The sequence below is a fragment of the Canis aureus genome, chromosome 33, assembly GCF_053574225.1.
Source record: "Canis aureus isolate CA01 chromosome 33, VMU_Caureus_v.1.0, whole genome shotgun sequence".
NCBI lineage: Eukaryota > Metazoa > Chordata > Mammalia > Carnivora > Canidae > Canis > Canis aureus.
The window spans coordinates 11,318,721-11,340,298 of NC_135643.1; the positions used below are offsets into that span (position 1 = coordinate 11,318,721).

General features: G+C 36.9%; 1 protein-coding gene across 2 annotated transcripts in view; it reads left to right on the plus strand.

The window, feature by feature from the left end:
* The window catches only part of DMP1 (dentin matrix acidic phosphoprotein 1), a 30,942-nt gene extending 12,063 nt beyond the window's left edge, over positions 1-18,879 (plus strand). Inside the window, exons 1-6 of one of the 2 annotated variants that reach the window (XM_077882816.1) lie at positions 5,525-5,683; positions 10,676-10,750; positions 11,422-11,469; positions 13,972-14,004; positions 14,199-14,246; positions 16,477-18,879. In XM_077882816.1, coding sequence (XP_077738942.1) covers positions 10,697-10,750; positions 11,422-11,469; positions 13,972-14,004; positions 14,199-14,246; positions 16,477-17,844 — 1,551 coding nt within the window. In that variant the 5' untranslated portion in view covers positions 5,525-5,683; positions 10,676-10,696 and the 3' untranslated portion in view covers positions 17,845-18,879. Of the gene's footprint in view, positions 1-5,524; positions 5,684-10,675; positions 10,751-11,421; positions 11,470-13,971; positions 14,005-14,198; positions 14,247-16,476 lie in introns of those variants that run through there. The other variant, XM_077882817.1, reaches the window with a different exon arrangement.
* The last annotated feature ends 2,699 nt before the right edge of the window (positions 18,880-21,578 follow it).

Here is a 21,578-nt window from a genome sequence, read left to right on the forward strand (position 1 = left end):
AGGACGCGATCCTGGAGTCTCGGGATCGAGTCCCACGTCGGGCTCCTGGCATGGAGCCTGCTTCTTCCTCCTACTGTGTCTCTGCCTCTCTCTCTCTCTCTGGATCTATCATGAATAAATAAATAAATAAATAAATAAATAAATAAATAAATAAATAAATCTTTAAAAAAAATAAAGTTACCCTTTAAAGATTCTGAACTTCATATTAATTTTATGAAATAAAAAAGTAGTTTCTCTAGACAATGTAACACTTGATAACCCTATCCATACTGAAGGCCTGTTAAATATCAGACAGAATTTTTGTGCATAATTTTTTATAGTGTAAAATTTCAAAATATATAAAATTAGAGAAAATAGTATAATACAATTATTATCCATAGCTTCAGCAGTGATTAACTCATCACAGAATTGGTTTCTTCTATTTCCCTATCCACTTAGCTTCTCTCATTTACTTTGAAGCAGATTCTAGACATCATAGCATTTTGGCCTCTTTAAGTGAAGAACACTCAAATACTAAAATCCCATTATCATACTGCTAATAATAATTATTAAAATAATAAAATAATGAGATTTCAAGTAGTGTTCACATCTCTAATTGTTTAATAAATGGTTTTCTTTTCAGCATGTTTTTTAGAATTAGGATACAAATAAAATTCACATAATACTACACATAGTGGTTGCTATGTCTCTTGGAAGTCTATTTGAATCTACAGATTTCTCGTTCTCACTCTCTTATTTACAATTTATTTCTTGATGAAACCAGGTTGTCTGTTCTATACATTTTCCAGTCTGGGCTCTGCTGACAGAGTTTGCAGTTTGATTTGGTTTTGCAAAATGACGGTATTGTAATTATATTATTTCTCTTCATTCATGTCTATAAAGAGAAACCTCCTTATCTATTACTCAGTGGTATAGTTCCTAAGGAAACACATAATAAGTGCTTAATTATTTTCTTTTATATAGTTTCAAAATAATGAGTTTATAGTAAACTATTGGGAAGAGAAATTAAGAAAATAATGCCACTCACAATGCATCAAAAAGAATAAAATACCTAAGAGTAAATTTAAGCATAAAGGCAAAAGTCCTGTGCTCTGAAAACTACAGAACACTGATGAAAGAAATTGAAGACAACACAAATAAATGGTAAAATATACTATGCTCATGAAATGGAATAATTAATATTGCTAAAATGTCCATGGTGCTCAAAGCAACCTAGAGTCAATGCAAGCCCTAGCAAAATACCAATGGCATTTTTCACAGAACTAGCACAAATAATCCTAAAATTTGTGTGTAACCAAAAAATACCCTAAATAGCTAAAGCAATCTTGAGAAAGAAGAACAATGCTGGAGTTATCATGCTCTCTGATTTCTTTTTTTTTTTTTTTTTTAATTTATGATAGTCACAGAGAGAGAGAGGCAGAGACATAGGCAGAGGGAGAAGCAGGCCCTATGCACTGGGAGCCCGATGTGGGATTCGATCCCGGGTCTCCAGGATCATGCCCTGGGCCAAAGGCAGGTGCCAAACCACTGCGCCACCCAGGGATCCCTGATTTCAAACAATATTACACAGCTATAGTAATCAAAACAGTATGGTATTTGTGTGAAATCAGACACATAGATCAATGGAATAGAATAGAGTCTAGAAATAAACCCCATGCTTATACACTCAATTAGGCAGCTGCAATACAAAAGAATGACTTTCTTACCATATAAAAAAGATACACTCAAAGTGGATTACTTATACGCAGAACTAGAAATCATAAAAATCGTAAAAAACATAGGTAGTAGGCTCCTAGACATGAGTCTTAGCAATATTTTTTGGATCCGTCTCCTTAGGCAAAGGCAACAAAAGCAAAAATAAACAAGTAGGACTACATTAAACTAAAAAAGCTTTTGCACAGAGAAGGAAACCAGTAAAACAAAAGGTACCTGCTGAATGGGAGAAGATATGGGCAAATAATACATCTATTAAGGGGTTAATATCCAAAATTATAAAGAACTCACATAGCTCAATATAAAAATTCAATTAAAAAGTGGGCAGATATCCTAAATAGACATTTCTCCAAGGAAGAAATACAAATGGCCAACAGACACATGCAAAGATGCTCAATATCAACTCATCATTGGGGAAATGCAAATCACAATCACAGTGAGATATCATCTCATACCTGTTGGAATGGCTAGTACCAAAAAAAAAAAAAAAAAAAAATCAAACAAACCAAACACAAAGAACCCTAAACAACTCCCAAAACAAAAACCCAAGAAACAGCAATTGTTGGCAAGGATATGGAGAAGAGAGAGCACTGACACAATGTTGGTGGGAACAAAATGATAAAGCCACAATGGAAAACAGTATGGAGGTTCCTCAAAAAATTAAAAATAGAAATACATGATCCAGCAATTCCACTTCTGGGTATTTACTTGAAAGAAAATGAAAACACTGATTTGAAAATATATATCCATCATTATATTCACTGCAGCATTATTTATAATAGCAAAGTATGGAAGCAACCTTAGTGTCCATCAATAGATGAATGGATAAAGATGTGGTGTATATACACAATGGAATATTACTCAGCCATGAAATCTTGCCATTTCCAGTAACATGGATGCACCTAGAAGGTATTATGCTAAGTGAAATAAATCATACAAAGAAAACAAATATCATATGATTTCACTTATATGTGAAATCTAAAAGAAGCAAAGCAAATAAAATAAAAAAGAAATAGACTCATAGAACAATCTGGAGATTGCCAGGGTAGGAAGAGGAATAAAAAGAACACACCTCCAGTTATAAAATAAGTAAGACATGGAGATACAATGTACAGCATAGGGAATATAGTTAATAATATGTAGCAACTTTGTATGGGGACCGGTGGTAGCTAGATTATGGTGATGACTTCATAATGTATATACATGTTGAATCACTATGTTGTACACCTAAAACTAATATAATATTGTATGTCAAGTACACTTTAATTAAAAAAATAATGAATTGTTAGCATCTTCCAATGTTGGGCAATTAGGTTTTTTTTTTTTTTTGTATTGTTTGGCTTTGGTATCCTTATGAATGCTTCCCTCTGCTTACTCCTACATAGATGATGTAGGTCTTGTGGCAGTTGGCAGTTTGTCCTCAGCCACTTTGTTTGAAGTTTGTGGGTATAACCTGTCATGTAGTGTTGTAACCCATCTCCAAAATGGCCTCATCATTTCCTCTGTTCCCTGTACATTCATTCTGATCCTCACATCAAAATGCAGAGATTTTTTTTTCTCCTGCTGAGTCTGGGATGGCCCTGTGACTGTGACCGTAGAATGTAGACAGTGACATTTGGGGCAGCTCTTGGCCCCCAGCCACCGTATGAAAAGGCCAAGCCACAAAAAGAGGCCATATAAAGAACTGAAGTGTTCAGAATAACCGTATCAGCTGAACTCCCAGACAACAACCATGTAAGAGAGCTATCTTGACTATTCTATTCCAATGGAGTCCCCAGATTACTGCAGCCTCGGCTATAATAAAATTATTGTTTTAAGACATAAAGTATTGGAATGTTTTTTACTGTAACAATGGGTAACTACAACATTTACATTTGCTATAAATGTTGTCCATCGTTTTTAGCTGTTATTACTTAGTTGCACTCTTTTTAAAGATTTATTTATTTGAGGGAGAGAGTGAGTGAGAGAGCAGCACGTGCATGTGAGTGGGGGGAGATGCAAAAGGGGATGGAGAGGGAATCTCAACTAAACTTCCTGCTGAGCACGGAGCCCACATGTGGCTCCATCTCAAGACCCTGAGATCATGATCTGAGCTGAAATCAAGAGGTGGATGCTTGAATGACTGAGCCACTTAGGTGCCCCTAGTTGCGCTATTTTTATGTAAGGATTTAGAGAGAGATTCTAAAATAATGTCCTGTGACATCTTCCACCAAAACTTTCCTAGAATCCACTCTGCATAAGATTAAAAGATTCCTCTATGAGAGACCTCAGTCAAAAACCTATAAAACCACCTGGCAGTGTAATTGAGAACCAGAACAGAACATCAGGAATGTGTAGCTCCTCATATGAACCCCGGTTTTCTGATAAACCTTATACAGAAGTAGACTCCTTTCTCTTCATTTTTGCCCCCTCCCCCTCACTGCAGTTCACACTGAATAAGTTAAAAATCCATATAGTTTATATTTGTCTTCTGAATAAAGCTGGGTACCCCAGTTCTCTAAAACCAGGTGCATAGGAGTATCTATTAAAAATTCCAACAATAATAAATGCATTCAAAAAAGAGTGAGTCATATAGGTATTGCACAAACTAATAAATTGGCCCATTTTAAAGTCAATCTTTTCAGATATTCATAAAAGTATTTGTTGAATGCTTATTATGATTCAGGAACCTGGGTATTACAGTCCTGGGTATATACCAGTAAACAAAGCAAACATCCCCACTCTCCAGGAAGTTAAATTCTGGTAATATAGTCTTTATTTTTTAACGGAGGGGGAGGGGCAGAGGGAGAGGTAGAAGGTCTTCAGCATGGTTCCATCCACAGCATGGAGCCCAAGGTGGGGCTCAATTCCACAACCCTGAGATCATGACCTGACCCAAAATCAAAAGTCAGATGCTTAAGCAACTGAGGCACCTAGGCACCCCTGATGTTCTTCAACCAGTTACTCAGTGGTCATTCTTTTATTACTTGATCATGCTCCTTAGGAGATGCCACCTCACTTCTGGCTCCCTACAATCTTCAGTACACTCCCTCAAGAACCCTGGCAAAGACTGTGTTATCTGTTTCATTACATTTTCAGGGATGGCAGAGAGTCTTTTGGAAATTGGTTTCTCTGTATGCCACCCAACTAAGCTTCCCCTTAATCCAATTCTGATTTCAAAGAGTCACCAGAGTTAAATCCAAAATATGGCAAGCAGTTGGAAGCAATAATGGAGTGTTAGATTTAAATTATTTTTTGGTTAAAAACAAAAGTTACTTAGGGTGGTGCTTTAATATTTCCAATCACCACAGAATTCTGTAAGTAATACTTCATTAGATTACTAAGAATTTTAGAACTTTGTGTGTATATGGGGGTAGGGAGATTGAGAGGAAAAGGAGATAAATAGTAGAGGTTGTTAAAAGATGAGAAGGGAAAGGATAAAAGCTCATATTCTCAACACTACAATTTAGGCAAATCTAGTATTTTAGGAGGTTCTTCATGTACAACCCGGAAATGTACATTAACAGGAAACTTGCTACCCACTCCTTGACTCTCCTTTTCCCATCCATGTGTCTGCTGGGATCTATCAGTGGGTGGAAGACAGTGTCATTGTTTATAATGCTCATAAGCCTGCATGGATGTGAATGACATATATTTAGAAATCAAAATAAAGCTTTAGGAAGATCTTCAATTTAATGGAAACTAGTCTAGTCATTTGAGAACCACAAGAGCTTTTTAGGGAAAATCTGCCTCTGCAAGTTGGAGGAAGTGTGGGTGTACTGGAGTCCCGGTGACACCTTGTGATGTCAGTCACCCCCAGCCTGAGGTTGATTGGCTATGAAGAGCTGAAGTAGAGTTTAAATTCCTGCACCATCAGAGGAGTGAACATCAGAACATCAACACAAGAGTGGCTTCACTGGGCGTAAATTTCCTGAGAACTTCCGCCTCATTGTTGAGACTTCTGAGGAAAAGTCTTTGTGAACTGAAGAGGGTAAGAAATTTTCATTGAAAATTTTTTTTTTAAAAATGACTTCTGCTACGTTTGGAGAAAATTAAACATGTACACATGTTGAGAGGTATTATGCCATGCCGAGAAAGATGGAGAGAGCTAAACCTTGGGTTAAAATGATTCCCATTTTTGTGCCTGTTGTTTATGCTACAGCAAATAATGATATTGAAATGACATGTTAAGTCAATAGAGCCAGATGTTTTTCTCAGCACTACTTTAATTAGATCTCTGCATAGTACTCCTGAAAGGGAAAGTTTACTGAACAGGAGGCAGATGGAAAGTCATTTTGAAGGTTAGCTTTAATTAGCAAAACAAATAAAACTTTTACATTTAAATTTCACAGATATGGTGATGTTCATAGCCTACAAAACATTATGAAAGAATCTAAACTAGACCGGCAGGACTTCCAAAATATGGTCTTTTAAATTAAAAACCATTTAATGCTATTCATCTAGATAGTATCCTAATATTCATTATGAACTGAATAACTGAAAGAAGATGCTAAGACCATTGAAAGAAACCAAAGATGTGATAATTACAGTGCTTTTCTATCATTTATTCATGCTAGCATGATGCCTCACAAACAGAATTCAATAAAATGTTGAACATAACTGTCTTTTAAAAACACTTTCTAGTATCGAAGACTAAAAAATATATATACTCCAATCTGTATGCATTTCTATTTGTTGCATTAATTCCACTTCATCTGTATCAGAAGTGTCTGTCTTCCATAACAGAAAATGGGAATTGTGTTCAGGTAATGCATTCTCTATGACATCTAGAAAATCCCATGTGTAATAGTAATACTTCAATCTGTCTTCTTTAGGAGTACTAACTTCTAGTGAACCATAACTTTCTGTGTACCTGGGGGTCAAACAGACTATCCTACTTTGATGTGGTTGGTTAAAATGTATGAACAATTTTCTGAAGGCATTAGTCACTTACCTACCCCAAAATGGTAATGTGGATCAATGTGCCTCAGATGCTTAGAGGCCTTCCAAATCTATGTTGAATTTTAGGGCACCTTGGAGTTATTTTACTGTGGTTGAAGGCATAAGATGTGGGATTGATTATAACTGACGTAAGACAAGTATAATAGGAATGATTGGATACTTCTATTGCCTTATTTGTTTGGTGTTCTGAATTCCTCATAGAATTCATATCCTGGCCAAGTTCCATTTTATTTTCAAAGACTAATAATGAAATAATTCCTAGCTAATGGAAGTTCTCGTTGGTTGGTTTTGGATAATTTTACTTTTGTAAGACTAGCTAATTATCATTATTACACACTATTGTATACTCAGCACCTAGAGCAGTGCCTGGCTCACAGGATATTATCAATAGTATTTCTTGATTGCTAATGGATGGATATATTGTTTATTGTATTATTGAAGCTAACAATACTAAGTCAAAAATAAGCAAATTCAACATAATAAATTGAGCCTATGATTTTCAATTTTTTATTTCCTTCATTTGATGTGCCTTTTTCATCTTGGTTTACATAAAAGAAACTATATACTTTATAAGTGAATCTTAACTTGGAGGAAATTTCAGAACAAGTTTCCTTTCTTGAAAGCACAAAGAATTTCTGGCTATACTTGAGAGTAGCCAGAGAGGGACTGTAGTTCCCTACTCCAGATCTCAAACATTATGAGAAAAAAATGAAAAAGGTTGAAAATCTCTTAGATACATTGCCCTTCAAGCAGATGGAACACAAGTAGAGGTTATTGATTTCCTTTTGTCACATGCTTTCATTGTAGGATGACAGCATGTACAATGTAGAAATGACATTTATTAAGCACCAAAAAAGAACCTGAGGTTCTGGACTTGTCTCTTTCAGGCTTGTAGCTATTTTGCTAATTAATTACTCGGAATAGGGTTACTGCATAACTGCTTCTACCCTTTTCAGGATGGTAGCTAAAAAGTTTATGAAAGTTTGCAGCTCTCATTTGGAATACACTTCACAAAAGCTTTCTGCTCTGGTCACTCCTTCAGGTCTTCATTCTCTTATGAAGGCTAACATGTACATGTAAAAATTTTAATAAAACTTTCATGCTCTTCTCCTGTTAACATGACTATGTCAGTTTAATTCTAATACATGTATACATATTTTATATTCTATAAAAATATTAATTGAGAGCCTAATATAGGGTTTAAGATCTGACTTCCTTTAATGCTTGATGGCAGACTATATTCTATGAGAGGCAAATTTAGCTCTTTCAGGACCCCAAGGTGTCTTTTATTTTTGTTTGGGAAATTACTGCTGTAGGTTAGGGTGCTAAATGTTATTTCTAGAAGCACAAGTAAGTTACTGCATCTCTCTTATGTTTCATAATATTTCATTCACATCCCTAAGAAACTTGGAAGCACACATTTCCTTTGTAAAAAGTCCAACATTCATTAGTGTAGTGCATCATTTAATTTTTTTTTTGTTATTTAGATAAAAGAGAAGCAAAAAACTAAAACAAGACAAAAAAACAAGAGGAGAACTCAGTATTTACTGGCCTTGTATTGAGTCTGGGATACTGCTAGCTTTCAGTACATCATGAGATTATCACCCTATTCAAATTTCACTTTGAAAATTAAAAACAGCCTAATTTTCCTTTGACCCATGACACCTAAAACCATAGGCATGTAATTATTTTGAGAGTATCATATTTAGGGGAAACTTTCCTTTCCTTAAGAAATGAATTTAAGAACTTAAAGCAAAAAGTTTTGATTATGGGAACTAAGGGAAATAGAGGGGAGGAAAATTTTTCTTCTGCTCTTGTAGCATCTCCATTTGGCCTAAGAATTAAACTGACATAGTCATGTTAACAGGAGAAGAGCATGAAAGTTTTATTAAAATTTTTACATGTACATGTTAGCCTTCATAAGAGAATGAAGACCTGAAGGAGTGACCAGAGCAGAAAGCTTTTCTACCTTTTAGATAAAGAAACAATACTTCTGTGAAGAACTGACAAGACAAAGGGGCTTAGGTTGGGGCAGTAAATTGTAGGGAACTGATTGGGAAGATAGAATTAGTTTAACAAGGTTTGTTTGTACAGATTTCTCTCAGCCTTGACCCTTCATCTTTGAGGATGAGATGTCTTCCCTCCTCTGAGTACACCTTTCACATGAGAGTTTCCTGTTTTTAGAAAGAAAAAGGAGGATCATAGATCTTTCTTGCATCTGCTGTTTCTCAAGGGCCTTTAGCTCAAAATAATTTTATTTGAAAGAGGCATATTTTGGGATGTAAGATATTCTGGTTTCTTTCAGAAGCAATATCTTTTTGAATTAGGCTTGTTTTAGATGTAGTTGAGAATTTTTATGTTTTCTCTGTTAATATAGGCAGATTTGAAAAAGAAGATATCAAAATATAAGGACTTATATGAACTATGCTGAATTAGAATAAAGAAAATACAAATGAAGAATAAACTGTTGAAGTGGGATAATGTCGATGATATAAAATGAGAAGATCTATGGACTATTTGAGCTGTATCAACATAGAAATGTGGAACATTCTTAGTCTTCTTAGGAATTCTACTGTTTTCTTGAATAAATTAAAAAATAAGATTAAATGACTTTTGATGCCATGTTGCAGGCACTATTCAGCATATTCAGACATTAGTGAGCTATGTATTCTTATTTTCTAGATCAGCGGTAAAATCATTTGGAGCACCTTAAAAACCAAAGTGAAGTCTGAAATAAACTTGCAGGATTTTCCACAAAATGTATGGAAGTCCATCTGACAAATTGGTTAGGGCAGCCACAGGGCTTACAAGTGGAGGGCAAATAATTTTCCGTTTAAATCATTTCAACAACTTTTTATATTAGCATGTAGTACATCTATTTTTAGATATAGAACAAGTTGTTTTTCAAATCACCAGTTCTTGAAGTGTGAAATGAAACCACCATCCAGGAAAATACAGTTTGATTTGGCATGTTTCACTCAGTGTGATTCACAAGTATATCCCAAACCTCTAATCTTCCTGAGATCCTTCAGTAACACAAATGACATTTAAAAGGATTTAGCATAATCTATCTATAATGCATGACCAATTGTAGCACAGTAGACATTAAGAGTTTTCTGGAATTGTAATATGAAGCCTGCCATAGTACACTTCTTTAAGAAAAAAATTTTAAAATCAGTCTATTTTATCTAAATGTTATTATGAAGTTATAAATGTGACTGAGAAGCAATTGTGTGTGTGTGTGTGTGTGTGTGTGTGTGTGTGTGTAGACAAATGTTGATGACCATCAATGGTATCATTAAATTTTGTTTTATGTGTATATTTGCCAGGTTGCTATGCCATACTAAGGTGCATAATTATCATAAAAGTGAATGGTCAGAAATTTCTCTATTTTTCTTTCTTTAGTTTTTCCTCTATTTAACATATTTTATGTATTAGGGAAGAAGTGTTTATAGGCATCCTCATTGAAATGTTTCCAATTTATCTCTTAATCTCTTAGAAGTAAGATTTCTTTTTAACTTGTTTATTGAGATATAATTCAATACATACTTTACACACTCGAAGTGTACAGTTAAATAATTTTTAGCCACTGCACAAAGTTGTGCAATCTTCACCTAAATCAATTTTAGAACATTTTCACCACCTCCAAAATTCACCCCTTAACTGGCACTCCCAAACTCCCATCTCTTCCAGCCCTGGGCACTTACCTACTTTCTCTCTAGATTTGCCTGTTTTGGACAATTCATATAAGTGGAATCATACAATATGTGGTCTTTGTGTCTGGCTTCTTTCCCTCAGTATAATGTCTTCAGGGTTTCTCTACTTTGTAGCCATGTATCAGTATTTCATTCCTTTTTATGATTGAATGATATTCCATTGTATGGATATAGTACCTTTTATTTATTCATTAGTTGATGGACATTTGGATGAGTTGTGCTTTTTAATAGAAGAAACTGTTAAAAAGTTAAAGCTCCTATATTTCTTTAGCACAGAGGAAAACATCTTCTGTTCTTCATCACAGGTAAAGGTGTCAGACCCGGCTATGAAGACCAGCATCCTGCTTATGTTCCTTTGGGGGTTGTCCTGTGCACTCCCAGTAAGTATCAGAATAAGGATATATGAAATAAACCTTTTATATCCCAAATTCCACAATTTTCACTGACTATAAGCCAAGTTGGCTGTATACGTTCTGGTCAGATGAAAATAGTAGTTTCTTAGGAAGCTGTTTTCTTTACAACATCATCCGAGTTATTCCTTACTCCGTTTATTCATATAGCTATGATTCTCATTTTTCTTCATCACCAGTGGTTCTGAAAGTGCCATCCCCCAACTTGCAGCATCAGCATCAGCTAGGATTTTGTTAGAAATGTAAATTCTTGGGTCCTACCTCAGACCTACTGAGCAGGACTTTCTAGGGATGGGGCAATCTGTGGTTTAAAAGGCTTCTAGCTGGGCAGCCCGGGTGGCTCAGTGGTTTAGCGCCTGCCTTCAGCCCAGGGCCTGATCCTGGGGACCTGGGATCGAGTCCCACATCGGGCTTTCTGCATGGAGCCTGCTTCTCCCTTTGCCTGTGTCTCTGCCACTCTTTCTCTCTGTGTCTCTTATGAATAAATAAATAAGATCTTTTAAAAAATAAAATAAAAGGCTTCCAGCTGATTCTGATTCATGCTAAAATTTGACTACCACTGCTCCTAAGTATGTATAGTGCTAATAGCTATTGCCTTGGAATTTTCTCTGTGGGCTAATCATGTGTACTAAATTTTCTAGGTAGCCAGGTATCAAAATACTGAATCTGAGAGCTCTGAAGAATGGAAGGTGAGTAGAAATAAAGTTTTAAAAAATATTTTTAATTTAATATATTATTAGTATAACCAATTTGGCTCTGCTGCAAATGTTGAAACTGTTAATGATTTAATGAACACATTAATAACCTAAGATATAGGTAGTAAGGGCTATAATTTGTAGTTCATGTGAAAAAATTTAGTTCGTATAATGCTTCAACTTCAACTTAATAGTATAATTTGGTGAGGAGGCATTTTTTCCCTTTAGGTTTACTTTCATAATGGATGTGCACAGTAGAAGGGGATGAAAGACAGTGAACCAAGAATGTTATTAAAGGATTAGGACTAAAATCTGTTTTACCAGGAGATGTCTGGTAGGCAGGAGGTCAAGTCCTGGAAAGTGAAAAAAAGACAGAAGGAGAGGATATTAGAGTCTGTGGAATAATTGTTAGTGTTGACTCTGAATAACTCAATAGTGATTAATTCTCAAGAACTCAAGAACCATTGCCAGGCTGTTCTATGTGCTTTACATGAGAACACTGAGACACAGAGAATAACCTAGTCTGTCTCGGTTACATAATTAAGAAGTGTTAAAGCCAGACTTTAAACCCAGGTCACTCTGGCTCCAGAATCCACATTCTCTATCAGGGTGTTATAACCTTTTTAGGAAGGGGTTAAGTCTAAGAGGGCAACAGGTTCTCAAGATTGAAACTACAAGTAAGGCTTAAAATTTTATGCTAAGTCAGAGTGTTTTGGTAATGACCTTGTTACCTGCTGGCTTTTGCATATGATACAGCTTGGGAACAACATTATTAGTGGTTGCCAGATAATGTCAAGGCTTGAGATGAGGTTCTGCTCCTGCCTGTGGATGGAATTGGCACTGCAGGATTTCTTACATGAACTTGCATCAGAGATGTCCTTAGGCTGGTTAATTGAAAAGCAGCCACTATAGATCCTGTCTTTCATTCAACCATAGACTCTAAGAGTACCACAAATATGTTAGGTTCTCAAGTTTAGCTTTGGCATGAGAAAAATACCAATGTCTTGTTCCCTTCCATCCCTTAATTCCAAATGATAACTGACAGAGTTATTTCTGAAGGTCTGCCATTGTGCCTGCCTGTAGTGTCACAGGGCAAAGACTTAAAGTGATTATAGCTCTTTCCTCTGGGGACATACCGCTGCCTAGCACTGCTGAGAGGCTTGTTGAAGACATGTTGATAGCAGCTCCTTCCTGCTTTACTCTTTGCATCTTCACACCCATAGCTTAGCAGGGATTTGGGGATTTTGCTGTGCTCAAGAGGAAGAGGAATTGTAGATGCAGAGAAGGCACCAGAGGTGGCTCAGGCAATCTTAGAGTTATTAGATCAAAAAAAGTGAAATAAATCAGAACTATGCCTAATTAGTTTCGGGCTTATTTTGTGTGTGTGTGTGTGTGTGTGTGTGTATGTGTGATCTTATGTGATTCAAGAAAGGTATAATGGCCTTCTCAATTCAATTTTATCTACCACTGAATTTTATAAAGAGGTATTTTCAAAATGGATTCTTTTCTTTTTTTAATATTTTATTTATTTATTCATGATAGAGAGAGAGGCAGAGACACAGGCAGAGGAAGAAGCAGGCTCCACGCAGGGAGCCCGAAGTGGGACTTGATCCCCGGTCTCCAGGATCACGCCCTGGGCCAAAGGCAGACACTAAACCACTGAGCCACCCAGGGATCCCTCAAAATGGATTATTTCTTTAGTTTTATCATATTGAACAGTTCTCAAAATGTTTCCAATTTCATCCTCACAGCAACTCTGTGGAGTATGCGCAGTGGTTACTGATATTCTTATTGACATTGGAAAGGTGAAGTGAATTGCCCAGATTCACATAGAGTGACCAAACATCACAGTTTATCCAAGACTTAGGGTTTTCCTGGAACATGCGAATTTCAGCACTAAAACCAAGACAGTTGATTTTCAGGGCTAAAACCAAAACCAAGGGGCAGCCCTGGTGGCTCAGCGGTTTGGTGCCTGCCTTCGGCCTGGGGTGTGATCCTGGGGACCCGGGATTGAGTCCCACGTCGGGCTCCCTGCACGGAGCCTGCTTCTCCCTCTGTGTCTCTGCCTCTATCTCTCTTCTCTGTGTCTCTCGTGAATAAATAAATAAAATCTTTAAAAAAAAAAAACAAAAACAAAAACAAAGAGCTAATTGAGACTTAAACCTGGGTTCTAAATTCCAATGCTGTTTTTTTTTCCTATGTTACATTTTGTTTAGGTTGTATAAACAACCAGCTTCAAAGAAAGTATATTTTTCTCTGAGTGAAGTATCAGAAACCCAAAAATCCTTTAGGTCTGTTAGATCACAGATCTTTCCAGGCCATCAGTCCATCTCACTCTCTCTTTTTAGCCATTTCACCATAAAAATGTCATCATTACTCGTGTAAATATAAAATATATATCAAGAAACTAAAAACAAATCATCTAAAATTATTTTAAATATCTGCAAGATATCCATCTGTGAAGGAGTAACTTATTTTCCTTCTTTTTTTTTACAGGGTCACTTGGCTCAGACGCCAACACCACCTTTGGTAACTATCTCATTCATTTTTCTGTCCTGGACATCTTATACAGTAAATTTACTTTAACACTCTTCTCATCACTTTAGGCCATTTGGACAGCAGTAAATCCAAACCACAAGCAATTGATGTATATATCGTGTATTTTTCTTTCCTTGGTAATTACTAAAAGGGAAAACAAACAACTTTTTTTTCTTTCCTTTTAGGAGAACAGTGAGTCATCGGAAGAAAGTAAAGTTAGCTCAGAGGAACAGGTAATTAAACAGACCTTTCTTAACTTTTCAGGCTACTTAGGAATTGAAGGAAATGATGTTAGATTAAATTACCTGCAACCAGCCTAAATGTAATACTTGCTAACCATTGGTTATGCTAGCTAAATCATCCCAAAAAGTAAGAAGAGAAAAATGAGTGGGAGAGTTCAGATGTGGACATGCTGTTCATTCCATATTTATCACTGGGGCCGGATTGGTAGACACTGTAGCCCCAAATGTCCTCTAGTTAAAAAGAATACACACACACACACACACACACACACACACATACACGGTCATAGACTATGTTAGACAAATAATAGCTCATTTATCATTCTAAAATGTTGCTTTTACAATTAGAGTGGTTCAGATCAGGCAGAGAAAACTTTATGGTTAACAAGAAGTACCTGCTAGGCCTATGTACCTCCTCCATGTTAAGGATCTTGATGGAGGAGGGAACAAGAAAGCCCTGAAGAAACTTTAATGAAACAGCTCCTTTAATAATGATTTGTCTTTAAAATAGTCTCAGTGGTGACCCAGGTAATGAGAAAAGCTGGCTTATAATTATATTCCTGTTAATAAAAAACTGGCTTTCATTCTCTTATGTATGCACTCTTTTTTATTCATTTTCCTAAAACTAAATGTCATTACTTTCTTGACTGTCCTATCATTTTAACCAAACTCAAACCCTTGGGGCTCCAGAGATCCAGGAATCACATTTCTCACTGAAGCTTTGATCCATGTTGTATTCTATACTTAACAAGTTGGAAGATGAATTATTAGTCTTTTTCACTATTTACTAAAGGTTTGTCTGAGGAACATTCTAGAAATTTATAAGCATAGATTTGGGGTATGTTTTCTGGAGATGTTTGATTTATTGCTTCAATATTCTCTGAGGTCTCAAATGAGAGTAATTGTACCTGCTGAGAAGGATGCAATATATGCCTATTGAGGTATGGGGAGCTAAAAAGATGCTTAGTTCCAGCATACCAGTGTAAACTCTAGCAATGGGAAGAGATGTCATCATTCTGTACTCTCAACTGGAAAGTCAAACATTGATCTATAGGGACAAGTGGAAAAATAAAAACAAACTTGGCAAGAATGCTCAGCTTCTTGGTAAAGAGAGCAGATTTTTCCAGAGCATAATGAATGAAGACTCACTTATCTTTCCTTATCTGTGTAGAGCATCCAATTGTTTGACTTATGAGGATAATCTCTCTGAACTCACACTTAAAACTAAGCTTCCCTATAGTCCTACAAGTTGCAGTCTTCTAGCTAAGCCTTCTACAGGCAACCCTCTGCCTATGTGAATGAGGTGTAAATATGGTTTGGGTGAGATGTATATGTTACCACAATATGTTACTTTCATTTTAGCTAAAGGTTTCATTCTACTGCCCTAGTACATCCCCCCCCCCCCCGCCCACCAGAGGAAAAAAATTGGGGGCGCTTGGGTGGCTCAGATGTTGAAGGCATCTGCCTTCAGCTGGGGTCGTGATCCCTGGGATCCTGGGACGGAGTCATGTATCGGGCTCCCTGCTCTGTGGGGAGGCTGCTTCTCCCTGTGCTTCTGCCTCTCTTTTTGTCTCTCATGAATAAATAAAATCTTAAAAAGAAGAGAAAAGAAAAAAATATTTGAGTCATTTCAAAATTCACCCAATATTTTTTAAAACTAAAAGCCAAACAATTTGATGAGTATTTCAAACTATCTCTTTAAACATACAAAAAAAAAAAAATCTCTGATAGTTTCTTCTAGGAATCAGACTTACAATATAATTTGAGTTTCATAAATATGATTTCTATAGAGCTTTTTAAAAAAAAAGATTTATTTATTTTTTTATTTATGAAAGAGAGAGAGAGAGAGACTGGCAGAGGGAGAGGGAAAGCAGACTCCCTGCTGAGTAGGAAGCCTGATGCAGGGCTCAAGCCCAGGACCCTGGGATCATGACCTGAGCCAAAGGCAGACATTTAACCAACTGAGCCACCCAGGTACCCCTCTATATAACTTTTTAAGAAAGTTTCTGTAGCACTGAGTAAATTGTGCCTATACAAAATGGAATGACTTGAGTTACAACTCCTCTTCCTTCCTTCTTTAACCCTGGCAGAGATGTTATTGAGCAGTAAAACTGATCATGGATTAGAAGGAGAGACATAAGAAAAAAGTAGGAAAGCCCAGATAACACCCTCTATATCAGCCCCTGGAGTACTGACCATGTTTGTTAACCCCAAACTCCAGGCAAATGAAGACTCCAGTGACAGTGCTGAATCTGAGGACAGCCTTGATGATCATCAATATATGCATAGACCAGCTGGTGGCCTCTCTAGGAGTGGAGGAAAAGAAGGAGATGATAAAGATGATGATGAAGATGACAGTGGAGATGACACTTTTGGAGATGATGACAATGGCCCAGGACCTGAAGAAAGACAAGGAGGAAAATCCAGACTCAAAAGTAATGAAGACTCAGCTGACTCCACACAATCCAGGGAAGATAGTCCCTCACTAGGGGAAGATAGTGCCCAAGATACCACCAGTGAGAGCAGGGACCTTGACAATGAGGATGAGATGAACAGCAGTCCTGAGAGAGGTGACTCTGTTCAAGAGAGTGAGAGTAAGGAACACTGGGTAGGAGGTGGCAGTGAAGGGGATAGTAGCCATGGGGATGGCTCTGAGTTTGGTGATGAAGAAATGCAGAATGATGATCCAGATACTATCAGGAATGAGAGAGGCAACTCCAGAATGAATAGTGCCAGTGTCAAATCAGAAGAATCAAAAGGAAACAGCGATGAGCAAGCAAGCACTCAGGATTCCGGTGACAGCCAATCAATGGAGTATCCCAGGAGGAAAATTTTCAGAAAATCCCGCATTTCTGAAGAAGATGACATAGGTGAGCTTGATGATAGCAACACAATGGAAGAAGTCAAGAGTGACTCAACAGAAAACGCCAACTCCAAAGAAACTGGCCTCAGCCAATCCAGGGAAAACAGTGAGAGTGAATCTGTAGAAGAGAGTGAGGAGAATCAGTCCCAAGAAGACAGTCAAAATATACAAGACCCCAGTAGTGAGTCTAGTCAAGAGGTCGATCTCCCATCTCAAGAAAATAGTAGTGAATCTCAGGAAGAGGTAGTGACTGAGTCCAGGGGTGACAACCCAGATAACACCACCAGCCACTCAGATCAGGAAGATAGTGACTCCAGTGAAGAGAACAGCTTGAATAAACCCTCCAGTTCAGAAAGTGAATCCACAGAGGAGCAGGCTGACAGTGAATCCAACGAAAGCCTCAGATCCTCAGAGGAAAGCCCAGAGTCCACTGAGGAAAACAGTTCTAGCCAGGAGGACCTTCAGTCTCACAGTGCCTCAGCAGAGAGCCAGAGTGAAGAAAGCCAGTCTGAGCAGGACAGCCAGTCTGAGGAAGATGATGCCAGTGATTCTCAGGACAGCAGCAAATTAAAAGAAGACAGCAACTCAACTGAGAGCAAATCAAGCAGTGAGGAAGAGGGCCAGTCAAAAAACACTGAGATAGAAAGCAGAAAATTAATAGTTGACACTTATCACAACAAACCCATTGGGGATCAAGATGACAATGACTGCCAAGATGGCTATTAAAATCAGCTTTCCTACGAAGTGGCTCTCACCTATAGGAGGCTTGGGGGTTGGAGAATAGAGAAATAATTACAACTATAATTTATTGATGTTTTTTTATCAGAAGGACAACAAGAGGCCATTTCTTCCTGAAAGGAAATGCTGGATATATTTGTTTCTAGGGTGTCACCAATTTATAGGGGTTTAAATACTGTCAGATGACACCAGAACACACTCAATGAGACTGGAAGCAAGGAAAGATGTGCATTATAGTTTCACAACTGAAATAGTTACTAACTCATTAACATTACAGTTACTGAGGTTCTATTATGTACCAGGCACTGTGCTAGGTGCTGGGATATAAAGAAGCTTAAGGCTTGTTTCTTGCTCCTGAGGAGCTTATAGGTGGTTAAATAAAGTTAAAAAGCTAAACAGGGATACATATGAGAGAAACAAGAATTATTACAATGCAGTGTGGTAAGTGCCGTAAGAGGTATGAACAAAATATATGGGAGCACAGAAGATGGGACCAATTTTGTCCTGCATAAATCAAGGAGGACTTCCCAGCAGAAAAACAATAGAGTTGGAGCACTGCATAAGATTTCTCCATTGAAGACAAGAGAATTCTATTCATTCTTGGGATAAGCAATAGTGAATCCTATATGATAAAAATATTTAGTTTTTGAAAGCGTTTTCAAATTATGGCACAGTGAGGTATTTTGAAAAACAAAACTTGGTTTTCAAACACCCTTTTTGATGTTTTCTGTGGAACTCCCATGAACACTGCCTCACGCACCACTGGAGATATGATACGGAAGACTGGGTGGGGGTGGGTCGTTGAAAGAAATCTCTCTTTAAATAGATAACTTTTAGCTTTATTTTTTTTTTCCAAAATCAGTCTATGTGCATGCTAGAAAAACTATTCTCTGAGTCCTTTACATACGTTGCACATAGTAGAATTCTGTTTATAGAATTCAATTGATTTTTGCCAAATATCTTTTGAAATGTTACCTCAACATAAAAAATGTTTTGTAATAAAGATAATAATATCTAGAAGAAGTATGTGTTTATTTTTATAGTAATATTATTAGGAAATATCTGTATTAAATAACCTTTCCTTTAAAACCTTAAAGAATAGTTTCCTTTCTTCCATTAAAAGATGTTCTTAAATTATTCATGAAAATTTTGTTTATAATTCAGGTAGCATTCTGATAAAATTACTTTATGTGTTGCTTACGCTATTTCACTAAATATACCTGTTATAGATAAGGAAAAAAGAAAATGAAGCAGGCTTTCAACATTGCTTAAGGCCTAGGCCTTGCCAAAAGTTACAGCTCTTGGCTTTAACAATAGTTCTTGCTGGTCTCTCAGACTGTCATTTGTGTAAACTCTGGAACTATAGGGAAACATATTCCTTACATTTTTAATTCTTTGTGAGAAACTATTGCACCTCAGCACTTTTACTTTTCAAATTTGTTTTTAGCCACCATTCTACAGCCACCACTGTAGAGTACATCAGAATTCCCCTACAAATTTATTAAGAGAATCAGGAAAATTTTCATTCATTCATATTTTTTATTTTTATTTTTTGAGAGAGAGTGCAGCATGTGCATTGTGTGTGAGTGCTTGAGGTGAGGGAAGAGCAAAGGGAGAGGGAGAGAGAGAATCTCAAGCAGGATCCACTCCCAATGCAGAGCTCAAAGTGGGGCTCTATATCATGACCTTGAGATCATGACCTGAGCCAAAATCAAGAGTCAGAAGCTGAAGCTTAACCGATTGAGCCACCCAGGCACCCCCAGGAAGATTTTCAGTCTGATCCTTCCCATCCTTCTCACAGTTCCATTCCCTCACAATGTCAAAGCTGTCGTCACTTGGAGAATAAATATATGGTATATGATCCTACCCCTTGAGATTTTAATTTAGTAGGTCTAAAGTGAAACCCCAAATTCTCTATTTTTAGAAGGATCCCAGGAGATTCTGATGTAGCCCATCCACATACTCACATTTGAGTTCTCTGGCTCTATGGACTAATTATCTACCTGTATTAACCTATAGGTTCCTACCAACCACAGCTTCTTGTAAGGAGAACTGCCCCATGTTTGGACCTGAGGTACAGGCGATCAGGCTCTAACCATTCAACTGCCCTGCCTCACCACAGGTGACTATCCTGATGAGAACCTGACCTCAGGGGACTTGCCTATAGGCTGGCCAGCAGCCTCAGATGAGACATGTCACAAAGGTTTTGCCTGAACATAAATAACAGTGGCTTGGGGGCCAATATGAATTTCCCTCTCTGAATATTTGAATATTTATGAAGACAGATATCGACAAGTAATCAGAACAAAAATAGAAAGGAATACAGAGAGATTAAAACAGCATTAGAAAGAGTCTGTTAATGGTGAAGCACAAAACTGAAAATTATTGAACTCTCAATGCTAAGAAGTAAAATCATAATCTTCTTGCTCTCATACTTGGATCTTGACTCTCCTATTGCTCACCAGGCCTTCTTGGATTCTTATGATGTTCCTTCCTTTTAAGTGCTATCTGTATCCTTACAATACACTCACCTTTCTTGAGATAAACTGAGTCAGTCTTTGTTACTTGTGAACAAAATGCCTAATGAATTCAGACTCATAACCTTAGCTATTAAGTTCAGCCGGTATTCCTAGGTCACATAACCCCTTTACCAAGTTAATTAACAGGACTTTTAGAAGGAAGAACAATGATAAGAATTTTAGCTTTGTTGTTGATAGAAATCATCTTAGATGTGGGAGAGTTTTAAGTTCTCATCAACTCATTTTATGTACTTGGTATAGACAGTGGTCTATTTTTCAATAAAAAATGGTATAGAAAAAAAATGGTATAGAAATATTATTCAAAGGAAAGTTGGCCAGACTGGGGCTTTAGCTTTGAAGGTGTATAAATTTTCTCATGGAGTTCCTCACTGAAGTCTATAATAGATAGAGAAGCCAAATCACAATCAGAAATCAATTTTAAATCTATAATGGGAAGAATTAAAGGCTATGAGGTGAGTATAAATGAAAACATAAATGAGAGCTATGTGACATGAATAGCACTGGGCTAAAATAAGATGATGTTTCTATGATGCTCCATGAAAAACCTTACAGTTGGGACTTAAACTCTAGAAAGCTGAAGCTTTCTTGGAAAGTACTCCAAGAGCCATGATCAAGTCTTGCCACAGTAATCCTTATTTTCTAAATTTACTAGGGTTAATCCACTCTTCTTTAAATGGCCCATTCTTTCTTTACATAGATTATTAGTACAACAGTCAAGTTGGTTTCTGTGGAGTCCTGCTGGCTTGGGAGCCATTCTGTCTTCTCCAGATGATTTTGCATATTTATGTAGATCTAAAAATTTAGTTCCTAAACTACAATCTTACTTTATTGTTCCTAGTTCCTGAAGTGATGTGGGCATTCTCTGTGACTCCAAAATAAACACAAATTGATGGTTTCTAATTTTTCCCATTTACTCACTGAGTCATTCAAACATTTATGGAGCACATCTTATATCTATAGAAGGATGAATGAGATATGATTTCTGCCCTTAAGAATAAAAGTAGATAAAAGTATATGAACTGTTACAGAGCAGTTATAAGGCTCTAATTAAGTTTCCATGAGTGTACATGGAGGGAATAATTAGTCTGTTTAGATAGTTGAAGACGTACTGGGAAAACTGATGTAAACCTTGGGAAATGAGTAAGAAAACAGAGAAGCATACTCCAATCATAGGGAACAGAG